This window comes from Bidens hawaiensis, unplaced genomic scaffold (assembly GCF_021521415.1).
Source record: "Bidens hawaiensis isolate Kalapana, Puna unplaced genomic scaffold, B.hawaiensis_p1.1 tig00050938_1, whole genome shotgun sequence".
Taxonomy (NCBI): domain Eukaryota; kingdom Viridiplantae; phylum Streptophyta; class Magnoliopsida; order Asterales; family Asteraceae; genus Bidens; species Bidens hawaiensis.
In genome coordinates this window covers 1-17,789 of record NW_027499144.1, presented here as the reverse complement: position 1 = coordinate 17,789, position 17,789 = coordinate 1, and the positions used below count along the sequence as shown (strand labels likewise).

At 32.0% G+C, this 17,789-nt stretch overlaps 2 protein-coding genes across 2 annotated transcripts; both read left to right on the top strand.

Moving 5' to 3' along the window:
* Positions 1–157: 157 nt before the first annotated feature.
* Positions 158–691, top strand: LOC143598850 (uncharacterized). The gene has a single exon (XM_077076961.1). The coding sequence runs from the start codon at positions 158–160 to the stop codon at positions 689–691; it is 534 nt and encodes a 177-aa protein (XP_076933076.1).
* A 5,725-nt stretch (positions 692–6,416) lies between these two features.
* On the top strand, positions 6,417–13,297 carry LOC143598848 (uncharacterized). Its single transcript, XM_077076958.1, has 12 exons — positions 6,417–6,527; positions 7,710–7,838; positions 8,030–8,224; positions 8,348–8,395; positions 8,481–8,609; positions 8,723–8,847; positions 9,186–9,296; positions 10,026–10,134; positions 10,616–10,734; positions 10,830–10,983; positions 12,030–12,174; positions 13,179–13,297. The coding sequence occupies exons 1-12, from the start codon at positions 6,417–6,419 to the stop codon at positions 13,241–13,243; spliced, it is 1,440 nt and encodes a 479-aa protein (XP_076933073.1). The 3' UTR covers positions 13,244–13,297.
* Positions 13,298–17,789: the final 4,492 nt, after the last annotated feature.

Sequence of the window (17,789 nt, the reverse complement as noted above, 5' to 3'; positions counted from 1 at the left end):
AGAAGTGTATTTACCACTTCTAACAAAGGGAGAAATTGCAAAAAGACTTTTGCAAATAAAACCAGATTTAAGAAAGTCCCTCTCTATGGTACATATAGGAGCTGTAAAAATTCTCCTAAAAGCACAATTTAGAGATGGAATTAATTTTCCAATAAAAATGGCTTTAGTTGATAATAGAATTATCAATAGACAAGACGCTCTCCTAGGAGCTATACAAGGAAATTTAGCATATGGTAAATTTATGTTTACTGTTTATCCTAAATTTGCCTTACATCGAGATTCAAAAGATTTCGATAAAACTTTAAGTTTCATACATCAGTGTGAAAGAACCGACCTGATGGAACCAGGAAATAAAGTATTTACGATTAATTATTTAATCTCATATGCTTTAACAAATAGTACTCATTCAATTGAGTATAAAGAAAAAGAGAATATAACTATAGAAGATGTATTTTCAGAAATCGGAACCGTAGAAGGAAGTAAGTTTTCAGAACCTTCACAGTTACGAGAAAACTGGGCAATTGATATTGCTCGAAACAAACAAATACTTGTGTCTAAACCAAGACATAGTTATGCAGGAACCTCTTCACATTTAAGAGAAGCTGGTAACAGTGAACTTCAATTAATGAGGTCTATGTCTGAAAGGATAGATAAGTACGGTGAAATTTTAAAAGAAGTTATTGGGATATAATGTCCTCAAAACTAATTTTAAATACTATAGACGCTTTAGAAGAAGAAATTGAAGCATAAATAAACATATATTCTCTAAGAATAATATGAGTTCACTCATAAAAATAGAAGAATTAATTAAAGAATTAATTAATAAAATAGACAACATGGCTACTAAAGAAAATTTAGAAGTCATTGCGGCAAAGATTATCAAAGATGTCTTAGAAATAATCACGAAAAAACACAGCCTTCAACATCCGTAAGGCAAAAAGAAAAAATTTCTGAAAAATCTCAGAAATACTCTTTTCCTAACTTCAACGTGGGAAATCCATCATTAGGAAATTCCAAAAGTCCAAACGCGCTAACTTGGCCTTTTAACTCTAATGAAGAAGACCTTCAAAAGTCAAAATAAGGCAATGATAAAAAATTATTTAAAAATAGCCTTTAGAAATATTCAATCTAAAAAGAATGAATATAGAATACTCATTCACTCCATACAAATAAGAATTCATTACTTGATAAACGACATCAATATGGATCCTCATGAAAGGCTTAACAATCTTGCTAAAGAATTCTCAGCCTTATATGATATTAAGAACCATTTACAAGTTCTTGAAGAAAAAGAAATTATATTTTCTACAGCTTAATTCAAAATGAATTCTATTACGCAAAAATTAGAACAAGTTTTTAATGAGCAATTAGATACCCTTCCAGTGGATCAAATTAATGAACTCGTTCAACTTTTGTCTTTAAGTGAAGATGAATGCGAGAAAAAATTTTTTGAAAATAAAAATTTGAACGAAAAATATTTCCCAAAAGAAACAGCTATGGTTATTCCAGAGTCTAAAACAGAAGAGGAAGAAGATTCTTCAGAAGAAGATGAAATTCCAAAACAAAATACTAGAATGCATCAAGCTAGTACTAGTTATGGTAGAACACGCTATAAAAAAGCAAAAGCTGAATTCTCTATGCCATATCATAAGGGAATACCTAGTGCTAACAATGGAAGCTCTACTGCCATTGACACTATAAAAATTGACTGTATCTTTGACCTCGAAAAAAGAAAAGAGGTAATTGATAAATGGAATACCGAAATTAGCCTGATAATTCAGTCTAATGAAGAAGAATTCTCTAATGCTAAAACCTTGTTATTACTAATAGAGCATAAGTCTGCGGGAATAATACAAGATTTTAGCATTAGAGAATTCTTCTTCATTAGACTGAATTATCAGGCTAATTTCGGTATTCCATTTATCAATTATGGGGGATTGATTTAGTGGTTAAGTTACTTCCTTTAAAATCAAGGAACCCAAGATCGAATCCGGGTCATAGTGGTTTGTTTGTTATTTTTCTAAAACCATCTTTCCTTAATTATTTTTACCATATTAATTAGCTATAAATCATTTAAAATTATTTTTTGAATAAATTTAATCATAAATTAATTTTATCTTTTTCTCCACCTAGAACCGAACTTTCATATTTGTTAAACTTTCGCGAAAAACCGTTAATATAATACTATATTCCGTTAAGATTTATAAAACGCTAACACAATTGTTTTCGAAATAAAAGTTACATAGTTAAAACCGGTGCTTCCTAAGTATCATAAAATTTTCATAGTTATTAGTTGAATTAATATTTAATAATATAATTTCTTTTTGTAAAACCTTAGTTCGTTAATCTTAATCAGTTAACCTTCAATTCATTAACTTTTATTCCGTCAACTTTAATTAAATAGCATAGCATAGTTATAATTATTCAAGGTAAAATCCCTATTTAAAACCGTACTTAGAAATTTTCGTAATTTTCATATGAATGTTAAAGTTATAATATTATAATAACTAGGATAATAACCCGTGTTACACACGGGTGGAAAACATATCAAGAAACAATACAAATGTAAAAAAACATATTCAATCAACATAAATATTTGACATAAGTTTTTTACCAGAAGATATTACAAAAGATGTTAAACTATGTATATAACATAAAAAGAAAATACTTTATAAATAAATCTAACTAATATATTAAAACAACACAATTTGGTCCACATGTTCTTCACCTAGGTTGTCCACATACGCTTCCATGTCATCAACCTTCCATAAATCCATTTTCCACATATTCACAATAAAATTTTAATCAATGATATTGACTTTTATATTCTTGTAACTTATTAATGTAATTATGCATGAGGCTCGTGTCAAGGACAATTACGGACAGTGTTTCTGTGTCTGGAACAGCACATTTTGGAACAATAATCGCCCTAAGATGTTATTAATGAGTTTCTCAGTAATATATTTTTGTAACACATTAATAAGTTACAAAAATATAAAAGTCAATATCATTGATTAAAATTTTATTGTGAATACATGGAAAATAGATTTATGGAAGGTTGATGACATGGAAGCCTATGTGGACAACCTAGGTGAAGGACATGTGGACAAAATTGTGTTGCTTTAATATATTAGTTAGATATAAATCATTAAAATTCCGTTAAACTTAAAAATAATATTAAATTAATCCATGCTTTAAAATAATAATTATCCCCAATAAAATTAGACATAGTAATCCCGATAGATTGGTCGTTAAATTTTGTATTTATTTATTTATAGTTCATGTGGATCGTTCGTTTCGGATTCTTTAACACACATTCGGTTGCTTTGGTTTCGTTATTGTGCTTTCAGCTTTTATTACAAGTTTGTCATTGATTTCAAGGTGAGTTTTCACACCCCCTTTTTAACGCTTTTACTATTTTGGGATTAGTATATGTATCCTATTCAAACCTCAAGATTTACAATATTGCTTACAAACTACAATTCATATCATGGACTTGTGTGCTTACTTGCTTATTTGTTTAATACGTGGATTTCAAGTGGTTACCTCAATAAGTATGATCGTACCCCCCCCCCCTTGCACTCAGGTCCATTTGTATCGAGTGGAAAAGGGACCTCATATCCGAGTACATTGGTAGCCCCAACTGGAAAGGACCTTCGTTTGTTCTTTACACTTAGGTCCATTGCATCGAGTGTAAAGAACCCTTATGTGCTCATTTCACAAGTTTCATGGAATTGTATGATTTTTACGTATTATATCAAACTGTAGGATCCACACCAGCTATGTTCACAGCTGACTTTATTTTATACATAAACTACAGGTATAGAGATACGAGGATGAAGGTTAGAAGACACATAGCATGCTTATAGGATATTTAAATAACAACTTATCGTTTCATTTATTTATCTGTTTACAACTTGTATTATTTGATAAACTTGTGCTACATGAATATTTAAACGAAATAATGTTATTATGGTCATCTAATAGTGTCACGTGTGTTTAAGCAATCTGTACGTCACACTCAGGCGTTTCCGCTTTAGCCAGGGTGTTACATTAAACTCTTGGATCGCTAAGTAAAAAATAAGGGTTAGAGATGACACATCCGAAATTATAAAGCTTCAGGTGAATGTTAATTAATTCACTCTACGCCATCTCTCTGATCCACCGATCGAGGGCTTTCTTCGCTAGTCTTCACCCTAGACGGTATGAATCATCGATACAATCGTTTCACTCTTTAAAGGAAGTGACAACCTTATTCACCAAGCACACAAAATATTTAGCCTTACGTACTTTCTTAATATCACTATGTAGATAGTAAGTTTTCACTAAATCTCTAATTAACTATACATCAAGATATCCAAACCCTATACAATAAATAAATAAATAAAAATACTATATCAAGATATTACATGTTCCCTCTCAAATCATCAGCCAAATGATGAATAATCAACTGTCAACTCACTAGAACATTCTTTATGAGACGACTTTGCCCCTGTCCTCACTTTTTTAACAGCCAAGCATCGTTTTACTTAACGAATTGGCTCAAGTTGCATCATTTTGTAGACGTCGGAGTGCCAAATACCAAAAATGAAAGCAGGGTTGCAAGCTGCGTTTTGATGTTGACCACACAAGTGCAAATTTCAATTACCTCAATTATTAACCATTGCTATCTACGATCGTGGGCGGGATGGCGTTTTATCAATAGCTGTACCCGAGTGACTTGGTTTTGACCGTTTTTTTTTTTTAAAAAGTAAAGTTTGAGATTTGAAGCTCGTTTGATTTCACTCATTTGAGGTAACCGCCAACATAAATGTGACGTTTGACTGAATAACAAAGACAAATCCATAATTTTTTTATACTAAAAGACGAAAGCCAAATTTTTGATAAATTACATCGACGACTTGCGTAACTTACTCTATTTATTGTATCAGAAAATATAACAAAGTAGTTTAGCTGATTAAGGTAAGAAGAGAATATAACCATTACTTAAAAAATGATCACACTCTTTAAGGCCATATGTTGTGGGCTAACTAAAAAGTGCATGTCATCTTGCCACATCACTTCTACTTAGACAATTAACTTTAGCTAACTCAACGTTTAACTATTACTTTGTGGGTTAACTAAATTAAATGAAACCACAAGAAAATAAAGTGATAAAAAAAATGATGATTGGTCGATAGGATGGTCTCAGCTCTTTCTCTCTCTCACGCTTGTTATTAGGGTGATGCCCTTCCTCCATAACACCCTTACTAACTGTGGCGCCTCAGCTAGGGCTGTAAACGAACCGAACGAACACGAACAAGACCTTGTTCATGTTCGTTCGTTAAGGAAATAACGTGTTCACGAACACTTACCGAACAAGATTTTATGTTCATGTTCGTTCATTAAGGAAATGAATGTGTTCATGAACGGTTCACGAACACAAGCGAACACAAATAAAAATCAACAGAGCCTAGAAATTGAGACCGACATATTCATCAATGTGTTCGCTCATTTAACTTTAAACGTATACGGACACTTAATCAAACAAATATTTATGTTCATTTTCTTTTATTTAAAAAGAACGAGCATTTGTGTTCATTTATGTTCATTTGTTTATAATCTAAACGAACATAACTGAACAAAGATAAACAAACATAAATGAACATAGATGAAAAAATGTAAATGATCACAAACAAACATAAATGAAAACACTTAAATGAACTCAAATTAAAAAATATAAAACCTTTAATCAGATGACTCATCCAGATAGTAATTAATTATTTTCTATTATTATTAAACGAACATAAATAAACAGACACAAACGAACATAAATAAACGAACATAAACGAACATTCGTGAACACAAATGAACGAACGAAGCATGTGTTCATGTTCGTTCATTTAATTAAACGAACACAAATATCTTGTTCGTGTTCGTTCGTTTATTAAATAAACAAACATAAACGAACTTTCCGCCGAACGGTTCACGAATAATTTATTGAACGTTCGGTTCATTTACAGGCTTAACCTCAGCATGTGGGACGTTATCAAGCCTACTTGGCTTATGGATAACGCCCAATTACAACTTGCTAACGCATAACCTACTAAGCATAACTCATGAAAATAATGGACCAAACAACTAAAAAAATGCCAAAAACTCAACTTTGTGTAGAAACTAATTATAAAATTTGACAACTCCATTAAATAATCAAAACCCCTAACTAAATCTAAATGTGTAAATCCACATGAATGTTTGGGCCCATCAGTATCTGTCGAAGTCCACCGTAGCCACACTCTTTGCGTAAGCAGATAGATATACATCACACCACCTTCGTTTGTCTCAAAATCATCGAATCAGAGAGTATCCACTTCCAATGAAAATAATAAAAACCCAAACTTTATTATTATTATTATCAGGAACCCCCACAAGCTACAATGCCTCCTGATTTCAAAGACCTTCAAGATAAATTCTCCACCGCTTTCAGACCATGGCAACGCTCGTTTCAGTTCTGGGTTCGAGCTGTCGATATCTACACTGGTTATAAGGTAATTTGAATTAGACAATTGAAGGCTCCTTTTGGTTTCTTGATTGTGGATGAATTGTGTTTCTTTTCTTATCCCAATTTGAAATGTTGGTGTTTGTTGATGTTATGTTTTAGTAGGTGTATTTAATAAAGGGTTTTCTTGGATTGTTAATGCTATTTCTTTTAGTAGGTGTATGTGTATGTGTATGTGACACCCGTCCATACTGATTTTGACTCACTCAATAACTTTCCTTTGGGTTGTTGATGTTATCTTTTTGTTGGTTTGTTAAACAAAAAGGTTTCTTGGGCTATTGATGTTGTTTTTGTGTCAGTGTATAGTGTTTACTTGACCATTCTTATCACAATTTTAGGTTTTCTTGGTTTGTTGATGTTATATTTTAGTGGGTGCATAGTGTTTTCTTGACCATTTTTATCACAATTTTGGATTTTCTTGGTTTCTTGATGTTATGTCTTAAAGGGTGTATAGTGTTTTCTTGCCCATTTTTATCACAATTCTAGATTTTTTTGGTTTTTTATGCTCGTCTTTTGTGGGTCCTGTGTATTTTCTTGGCCGTCCGATATCTCAATTTGAATTTTCTTGATTTCTTTGATGTTATGTTTTAGCAGGTGTATTGGATTTCGTTGACCATTGTTGTCCCATTTTGAGCTTTTCTTGGATTTTTGATGTTATGCTGGTGTACAGGGTTTTGTTGACTATTCTTGCCCGAATTTGATGTTTTTTGGTTTCTTGATGTTATGTTTTAGTTAGTTTTCTTGGTCTCTTATTGTTATGTTTTAGTAAGCGTTTTCTTGACCATTCATGTCCCAGTTTGAGGTTTTCTTTGTTTCTTGATGGCTTTTCTTTGTCAGTGATTGAACTCTTCTTGGTTACTTGACATTATTTGTAGTGGATTTGTGGGTGTGTGTTTGGGTTTCCTTATTTCATATAAACACTTGGGAGTGTTTGGATTAAAAATGTGATTATACTTAATTGCTTATTTTAGGATGAAATAAGTTGTTTTTACCCTTATGGCAAAAACAAGTTGTTTTCAGTAAGATGGTTATCTCCCTCAAAACATAAGTTGTTCAAACTTTAAAATATGGAATCACAAACACGGACACATTGTCTTTTCTTGTCCATTTTGTCCAATTGATGTTTTCTTGGTTTCTTGATGTCTTCCTTTTGCGGATGTGCTATTTTTAGGTGTTTCAAGTTCGAGTTAACTTTGAAAAGGATGAGAAGAAGGCGGAAGCAATGTGGGAGAGACAACATGAACATGCGGCGGACAAAGTTTATTCCATGTGCTCTGACATGGGTGGCTTCTTTCTCAAGGTTGGTGTTTGATTAAAGATTTTGAATCTTTATATAGTGAGTATTGTAATTTATACTTTTTTGTAGAGTAATTTTACATCAATCTTAATAATAGCTTGTATGTATTTGCATTTTCCAAGTGATTATTGTGACTTGAAGAATCAAAATCAAATACTTGTCTTTTTGAATGACCACTTGTTTGAATTTGTTAGATTGCTCAAATTCTCGGGAAGCCCGATTTAGCGCCGGCTGCATGGGTGAGACGGTTAGTTACTCTATGTGATCATGCTCCTGCAACCCCGCCTAACATGGTTCGACTAGTTCTTGAGAAAGAATTGTGTAAAAATGTGGATGAAATGTTTGAAAGATTCGATTGGGATCCAATTGGCTCTGCTTCAATTGCTCAGGTATTTCACTTATTACACAAAATAAGAAAAAAATGAAATTTTGAACCAAACTTGCTAACAATATATCAATTTGAAGTTCTCTTTAACATGTTTGCCTTACACATTTTCTAATAATAAATTTAGGTTCATCGAGCTAGGCTAAAAGGCGACAAAAATGATATTGTTGTCAAGGTAACTCGGAATTCTCTCTCTTTTTTGTTTTAGTCTTTTTTATCACCCTTTTAGTAATTATATATTTATATTATCTATATTTTAGGTACAACATCCCGGTGTTCAAGATTTAATGATGACAGATCTTCGGAACTTGAAAGCTTTTGCATTATTTGTACAAAAGACAGACATAAAATTTGATTTCTTTTCAGTGTGCAAAGAAATGGAGAAACAGGTGATCTCAAGAATCATAATCAGAATAAGATAATCATTTGGTTTAAAGTCAGGGGTAGTTTTGTAAATTCAAATGTTAATCTTGAATTCTTGTTTTTGTTCATGTCATTCAAGATAGGGTATGAATTCGATTTTACAAGAGAAGCCGATGCCATGGATAGAATAAGAACTTTTCTACTAAAAGTTAACCGAAAGGCGCCTGTTAAAGTGCCACGCGCCATACAGAATTCAGTCACCAGGTGAGTCATGTTAATTTTGACTTTAAGGTCAACCCTCTTGACACCTTTCAAGTCAAACCTCTTCACTTTCAAAGTCAAAGCTCTTGGCACCTTTGAAGTGAAACCTCTTAATACCTTTGAAGTTAAACCTCTTGATACCTTTGAAGTCAAATCTCTTGACTTTTAAAGTCAACCCTCTTGACACTTTTGAAGTCAAATCTCTTGACATATTTGAACTCAACCCTCTTGTCTTTTGAAGTCAATTCTCTTGACTTTTAAAGTCTAAAATACCCCTCAACTCAACCATACTGTTTCTGTTTTTTTTTTCTCCTTTTTTAAATTTCTTTAAAATTGCATAGGAGGGTGTTGATGATGGAATATATAGACGGTGTCCCGATTTTGAATCTTGGAGATGAAATTAAAAATAGAGGAATAAATCCAGACGGTAAGATGGCAGCAGCAGCAAAGCAGTAAGCTCCACAGAACTTAGAGAGTATGAATATTTCATTTGTCACTTTATATTTATATAATTAAAACCAGATCCCCAAACGATGAATTCCCAATATTATTTATGTAAAATATATTGTTTTAAGCTTTTAATGTTTGGATAAACATATTCTGGTTTTGATTATTTAGGGATAAATATTGGGTTGCATACCACCTACAACCACAACAAATTGATCATTGAATTAAATAAATTTACTTAGTTATCCGTTTTAAATGTAATTTGCAAGACTCTTATTTCCAATTTACGACCTGTCTCTACTTTCTTTTTTCATAAAAAATTTTAATCTTGTGTGAATTTTATCATTTTTCTTAAATAATCAGAATTTGTGAAACATTTAAATATGCTGTTTTATAAGATTATTTAGTCTTAAATAATCACTTTTAGGGCTGTAAATGGACCGAACGTTCAGTGAACTGTTCGGCAAGAAGTTCGTTTATGTTCATTTATTTGATAAACGAACGCACATGAACAAATTTTTTTTTGTTCATTTAGTGAAATGAACGAACATGAACACATGTCTCATTCATTCATTTATATTCATGAGTGTTTGTTCATTGTTTATTGGATAAAATGGATGTACTTTTTATGTGGGACTATTATTAATCTAACAATTTTGGGTGACATTTGTGTAAATAGTTGTCAAGGGCTATTGTCTTTTACTGTTATCATAATTTAAGTTATTTCTATGCAGGAACATTTTAAAAGGTCTAACTCTTGCATATGGACAAATGATACTCAAGAGCGGGTTCTTTCATGCGGACCCCCACCCCGGAAACATTCTAATTTGTAATGGCTCACAGGTAAACAAAAAATACACATGCATATAAAGTAATTATCTTTAAATTATAATTTTTATCCTCATTTATTTATCTTCTAAGATTTAACATAAAATACACAGTAAGTTAAGTTACACGGCACACCACCTTTTAAAAAAATAATTATAAAATTAAACCGGTCAGCCTAAACAACACACGACTTTCGTGGTAGGTTGGTGTCATATTTTTCATGTCGTGTCAGAAATTCACACCCTCGGTTGCTAGCCAATCCATAATATGGTAGCCTGATACTGTTAAAGCATGATACTTAATACACATTAAACCAAAATACAAAATGCCCGTGCCAAAAAATGTTGCCTGAAAAAATTATCCCAAAATAGTTACTGAACATTATAATCTGTTTGCAAGTCGCAACCTCCACGAGCCAAGTAGATCATTACTCGCATTCACTAGAATTAATTAGTAATATAGAAGTTATAATATTTCCCTGATTAATACTTATTAGGTTGCACTGCTCGATTATGGACAAGTTAAAGATCTTCCAAACACATTGAGGCTTGGCTATGCCAATTTGGTTCTTGCTATTGCTGATAATGATCACGCAAGAGCATCAGAAGGATTCCGGTATTTTCTTTATTTAAATTAAATAAATTTATCCTAAAGTCGATTTTGAATATTTTATTAGATTCAAAAAGTGATGATGTTTATAATTATTACAGGGAACTTGGAATAGATACCGTAAGCTTGTGCTCTGATGAACAGGCAGAATTGTTTAAGCTGTCTCAGGTGATGTTTGATACAAAGCTGCCACCTGGCGTTAAGGTGCTGCAGCCGTTTTCAGAAGATTCATCGATCAAGAAAGTTGCAGTTCAGGTATGTGTTTTTAATAATAGTGATAGTTTTGATGCGTTTATGTACGGATGGGGTCGATTTGGGTTGCTTTTTAATCCCAAACGGGTCAAATGAAGATCAGGTCAAACAGGTTGAGAAGTCGTTTAAAGTTTGTATTTAATGCATAACCTTTTATATACAGTTTCGTTTAGAAGTTGTAATTTTAATTCATTTACTTGATGGGTCGGTTTGGGTTGTTTTAAAATCCCAAACGGGTCAAAAAGTTTGAGAAGTTGTTTAAAATCTGCATGTTATGCATAAAAAATTTATATACATTATTTAGAAGTTGTCATTTTGATTCATTTACTTATGGATGGGTGTATATGGGTTGATTTTGAATCCCAAACGGGCTCAATAAAAAAGTAGGTAAAGTGGAGAACGAGTTAAACTGGTTGAAAAGTCGTTTAAAGTCTGTATTCAGTGCATAAATCTCTTTTTATATAAATAAATTTAGAAGTGGTGGTCTTGATCCATTTACTTATAAATGGGTTGGTTTGGGTTGTTTTCTTAAATCCCAACCGGGTCAGATAAAACACTAGGTAAAATGGAGAACGGGTCAAACGGGTTGAGAAGTCGTTTACAGTCTGAATTTAATGCATAAACTCTTTATATATATTTTTATTTAGATGTGGTAATGTTGATCCATTTAATTATAGACGGGTTGATTTGTGTTGTTTATTTATATTTCAAGCGGGCCAAATAAAAAGAAAATTTAGGAAAATAGGGAACGGGTCAAACGGATTGAGAGTTGCCCAAAGTTTGTATTTATTTTAACACATTATTCCTCCATCTCAAATAACTATCTACAAACAAAAAATCACAAATAAATATATATAGAATAAATGTAGACTTCAACCCTTTTCAACATCTATTTTGACCCGTTCTAAAACTATTTTGACCCGTTATCCAAGCCACCCATGCGACCACCTCTAGACATCACATCAAATAAATGATGTTACACATTTTTTTTTCACGATTTCATTTAACATTAAAAACAATGTCCTAAATTTTATTAAATCTTTTGGTAGACGTTCCCGGAGGAGCTTTTTTCGATTCTCCGTACAGTGCAATTATTAAGAGGGCTTAGTGTGGGTTTAGGAATCAACTATTCGTGTGCGGAGCAATGGAGACCCATTGCTGAAGAAGCTTTATATCTTGCTGGCAGACTAAAAGGTGATTCGGTTCTTGATAAGTATCATTTTCAAATAATGCGGGTCGGGTAACGGGCCGGAACGCATGCGGGTCAAAATTGTAACTTTTTGATGACCCGCTGTCACCTTTTTGCCATATTTTTGAATTAATTAGTGGTTAAGTATAATTACAATATTTAAAATCTGACATTTAATTTTCTGTTATATACACTAGGAGTGTAAATGAGTTGGGCCACATGTTAGCTGCTCAAGACCAGCTTGCTAAAAGCTCAAATCGAGCCGATCTTAAACGAGATTGAGTCCGAGCCTAAAAGAAGCTCGTTTAATAGACGAGTCTAAGCTCCAACCTATAAGAAGCTCATTTAGTGAACGAGGTTGCAGGCTCGCGATGCTAAGCGAGCCTATCATTTATATATTATATTTTTATTTAATATATAAAATAATTATCATATAATAAAATATATTTATATGTAACTAAATAATATTATTATTACTATGTGATAAGTATTTTATCTATTTATTTTTGTACTTAATTTTGAGGGTAGTTTTGTCATTTATTATATATAATTGTGTGATTGCAGTCATAAATCTACATATAATTAATGACAAAAATACCCTCAAATAATATTAAATATATAAAATGGATAAAAGAAATGATTGGTTAAAAGTTTTCAAATTCTTCAATTATTTGGAAATTTTGAAATGATCCCGACCCTATACAAATATGTATGTATATATTTAAAGTAATTAATTAGTTATAAACAAGCCGAGCTTAAGCTATAAATATAAAGCTCGAAATGAGCAAAGCTTGTGCGCAGCTTGATCACACCCCTAAACTTATAAACCGGTCTAGAAATATTGACTGACACTTTGGGTGACTTTTAATGTGTTTTGACATGTTTTCTCTGGAATTAAATCTTTTAATTTGACCCTTATAAATAAAACACTACCCAAATAAGCCTATTTATAAATCGGGTTGAAATTGTCATCTCTAATCACCGAGTTACTTGTTTATACTCGTTTTAGCTGAGGATATGAAGACAAGAGAACGACGCAAACGTGGGTTTTTGAGAAGAGTATTTTGGCGGTAAAGTGACGGGTTAATTGGTTATGATATAATCCTACCATTTATTTGTGACCTTGTAGCTACATTTTGTATTTGCGTTCTTATTTCAACAAATTTAGGAGATCTCTTTATTAATGTTTAAAAGGATATTGTCACTTGTCATTCTTGTAACAAGTTGAAACAAGTGAATATCGGGTCAAAACAGTACATTTTTTATATATAAAATGATAAAAATAAATAAATAATTGATAAATGAATTTATGTCTATAAATTTTTGGAGGTCGTACTTGTAGGTGTCTTTTGCTAATACATTAACTAAATATTAAGCTTTGATCAAGTGATTTATGTAACTTAAATTTGAGGTTTAGTATTATTCAAATAGAAGTAGGAGGGTTAATATGCACTTTTACAAAACAAAAAGGGTATTGTGGAACTTTAAAATAGTCATACATGTAGCCTGTAGGTTTCAACATTCAAGACAAGCACAGAGGGGAGGCCATGCCCACTTTAGATCAACCCAACTAGATGATATATCCTAATTGTTAAACGAATCGAAGCCAACCAGAAACCGGTTTGAAACTGACCTAATAACCAAGTTGAAACTGGCCAACCGAGACCGATCTTTATAATAGGTTTGAAACCGGTTATTACCATTAGAATGGGAAGCGTCCGTTTTTGACAGGTGGGAAACGGCTATATACCCAATTATGACCGTTTAATTTTTGACCATTTAAAAGCATTCTTGATTTGCAATGTTTTTTTGTTTTTATTATTTTTTTTTTGGAGATTATGTTTTGTTAATTTTAAATTTCAAAAATAAATAAAAAAAAAGTATCTATTTATATTTCTAGAATTTAACTGATTATTATTAAAATTTAAAGCCGGTATTTAAAGCTGGTTTTTCAACCGGCTAGGGGTTAACTGGTTCTGTTAACCTAACCGGTTACATAGGTTAAGAATTTTCAACCCAAAAATCAGTTATAAACCATAACCGGTTACCGGAAATATCTTTTGACCATTTGACCAAAACTGGTTACAGTTTGTCACCAATGTTTATAAAACCGGTTAACCAGCATGTACACCTCTAAACCCAACCATATACTTTCTGTAAAAGAGTTGGCCCAAAAAACATTAGGCCCTTATATATTTAATTAAAGGCCCCCACTCAATTCTCAGTCCCCTTTTGTTCTTTTTTCTTTTTTTTTATATCAACTAAAAAAGGTCAACCAAGAAAGGAGTTGTCTATTTTTCATCTGCTATTGGGGTACTCCTGCCATTCAAGAGAAGCATGAAAGGGGGCCATGCCCCTTTATTCATAAATCATAATAGCAATTTATCTTGTACTGATTGTCGATCAACATTTAGGTATTTATTGTTGTGCATGTTAAATTTTTTAACCACATGATGATACATTGATTAGGGTCCATTGAAAGCAGGTAATGTAGCCCATAACGGTTTTGTTGGTTTGAGCCTCCTCAAAACAGGAGCACATGGCGAACTTGTAGACGCACCAATGCACCATGCATGTAGACCATTTACTAAATGCATTGCATGTAGCCCACAATAGGTGTGCGTTTGTTTGTTTGTTTGTTTTTTCACTACCCTAAAACAGTGGCACGTGAGTTACTGGATTCACCACGTGCCCCATGTTCTACCTTGCTTTCCAAATTATTCAATGTACTTGTAAAACAGTTTTAATTCCGAAGCAGACATATATTTCCAACCGAATAACTGGAACAGAATAAACGGAAAACTAAAACTGATAAACATCCCTAAGCAATTATTTGGTTGTTAGCTTTAATTAAATGATGACTACTTTTATTATATTGATGTTTGAAGTTGTTTTATATATGTACTCTTTATGTTTCTTTTTGTTTTTTTAAATTGGTTATGATGTTATCCAATTTTAAGTTCAACCGGCTCGACTGGTCTAACCAATGAATCGTTAGATCATTCGATTTGATAACTGGTGCGTCTTTCAAAACAATGTGCATAAGTGATACAACCTTCAATCACGAAAAGCCATTAGACCACCAACTAATCATGTAAAATTCTTATATGTGTTTTCGGTATTCCAACTACGCAACAAATTATCTAGACAACTAGCATCCACACCATATGAGTATTTTTACATTGATATCAAACACAAAAGTTTGAGAGTTGCATAGCCACATACTCTTGATAAAAAGGAAACAAACTGAAAGGGAACGTGTGGCATAATACGAGTACGAGTCCAGTATAACGTAGCCAAAATCACATCATAATATATTGTGGGACTTGTATAGAATGTAGATACATCCACTTAGCTTGATGTTTGCGTATTGGCCATGTAGATGTGCCGTTGTATTTGGCCTATCTGAACTATTAAAGAAAAAAGGAACATGTTTTCTATTTTCACAACATTGATTCAATATGAAACATAAACCTCACCCGCTCATCTTGATGTCCCACATTATCGTTGTTCCAACAATACTTTAAAAGGTTTATTGTTAAATATAAACTAGAAATACGTTTAAATACATATTTTCGGATCTAATTACCAAGAACCCTATAATCATTACACTTTGCTAATTACCTCTATTGTTCCAACTCGATCCCTTGCCTACTCCTCTCGACCTCAACCATCCACGTCATTCGAACATATCTATACATGCCACGCTAACTTTGTGTTTCTGTACACAGAAATATCACGTATCTACTATATTTTCGTGGATTAATTCATGTTTACCTTCTTTTTATATATACTTACTAAACAACCTTTTTTTTTGTTACAGTTCACAACATTTTTGTTAAGTACATGAATATTTTGCAAGTACAAAGTGAGGCAAGTTTATACATTCCAAGACATTCATATTGACTATTGAATACGCAAAGGTTTTCACGTGGTTTGCAAGTATAAAATTTTATTTAAATAAACATTACTTACAAATATACCCCCAAAAAGATAAGGAAAATACTATATCATAGTGTTTTTATGACCATTATCAAATTTGCCAACATATAATTCAGCAATAAAACACGCATGTTTGATTATGGAATATGGATTTATATAATTTATTATCTTAAATATTTTAAAAAAACTTGGGATTTTAATACAACTTAATAACTTGTTTTTAATATAGTTTTCTAAAACAAATAAAGTAGATACATATAAAGTCATATTCGCAATATTAGACGTTGACGTTCTTAGAAGTGAGGTGCAAACCAATTATCGTGAAATTTTATTTATTGTTATAACAAATAATATGAAATCTCTATAAAACTATAAGATATGATGTAACTACAAAAGGAAGGAGGACTATAAATTGAACATTTTATTTTATCTGGAATTCACATAATCTTATCACGGGCTACACGCAATGCAAGCTAGCAAGAGAATCGCAGAAGAAACACCATCATTTTCAAGATGAGACGTGCTTCTCTTGAACTTTGCGGTGTTGCCTTTGTTATATTGCATTATCATCTCTTTCTGGATCACTGGTTGCCGGTGGTGGTGATTTTTAGCTTTATGTTGTGTTTCCTTTGCTTGCTCTACCTTTGAAACCATCTTCTCAAAACCTTAATTTTTTTTTTCGAAAATATTTGAGGATTCGATGTATTAGTGCATGTGGAAAAGCATCCAATGGGTTTATATAGCCAATGAGGCTAACTATGCTTCGGGGTGAAGTTACCTTACTGCCCTTTTGGAACTATGCATTTATTTTCTAGAGTTGGATTCGATTGATGGATCATGTGCTTGGGGTAAATCAATGTACCATTATTTGGTTGCAAATTAGTTCTTTATTCTTATATTATAATTATAATGATGCATATGTTATTATTATTATTATTATTATTATTATATTTTGATTTATGAGTTTTTGTTTTTGGTTTTCATCTTCAATCATTTGTCTAAACAAATCTAAGTATTTATAATTTCTATTTAAAACTTTCTAGTCTTTCTTAGTTGTAGTAGTTCAGCAAAACAATAGATCAGAACTAATTGTGCTGTAATTATTTGTTTCGGGAGTTAAGTTGTAAACCATAAAAAAGATACGCTTAGCACGATTGACCTATAATTTTTATTTACAAGAGCATTTTTGATGTAGTGATTGGGATTGCACTTCACATATTACACATAAATGCTAGACACTATTTAAGGAGAATATATTAGAAAGGTTTTATTGCTATATAACTACCATAGTCATAAGATGTAATTTGGTTAAGCATACTCTATAATTATCATTAGTGTACTCATATTAATACACGACGAGGTTGTCATTATTTTTGATAACACTAAAAGTAACATGCAGTCACACTTGACCCTGATAAACTCACACTTGAATTTTCCCTCCATGTCAACCAAAATCATTCATATACGCCTATGTGTTGAATCAAGTGTGATCATAAGATGGCTTTATAGTCTAAATGTCATAATAATATACAAACCACATGGCATCCTCCTTTTTTTTAACTATTAAAACATCTTAATAAGAGATGTTGTAATATATATTAACTATTTTTGATATTTTGGCTAATGTAAAAGATATTTTTAAGATTATAACTTAAAACCAAGTTGCACTATTGTATTG

Bases quoted from the DNA above. Each gene is read 5' to 3' on its own strand.
- LOC143598850 (XM_077076961.1), top strand. From the start codon at position 158: ATGGCTTTAGTTGATAATAGAATTATCAATAGACAAGACGCTCTCCTA.
- LOC143598848 (XM_077076958.1), top strand. From the start codon at position 6,417: ATGCCTCCTGATTTCAAAGACCTTCAAGATAAATTCTCCACCGCTTTC. The intron at 8,396-8,480 runs GTAACTCGGAAT...TCTATATTTTAG, and splicing joins AAAATGATATTGTTGTCAAG to GTACAACATCCCGGTGTTCA. The intron at 12,175-13,178 runs GTGATTCGGTTC...TACTCGTTTTAG, and splicing joins TCTTGCTGGCAGACTAAAAG to CTGAGGATATGAAGACAAGA.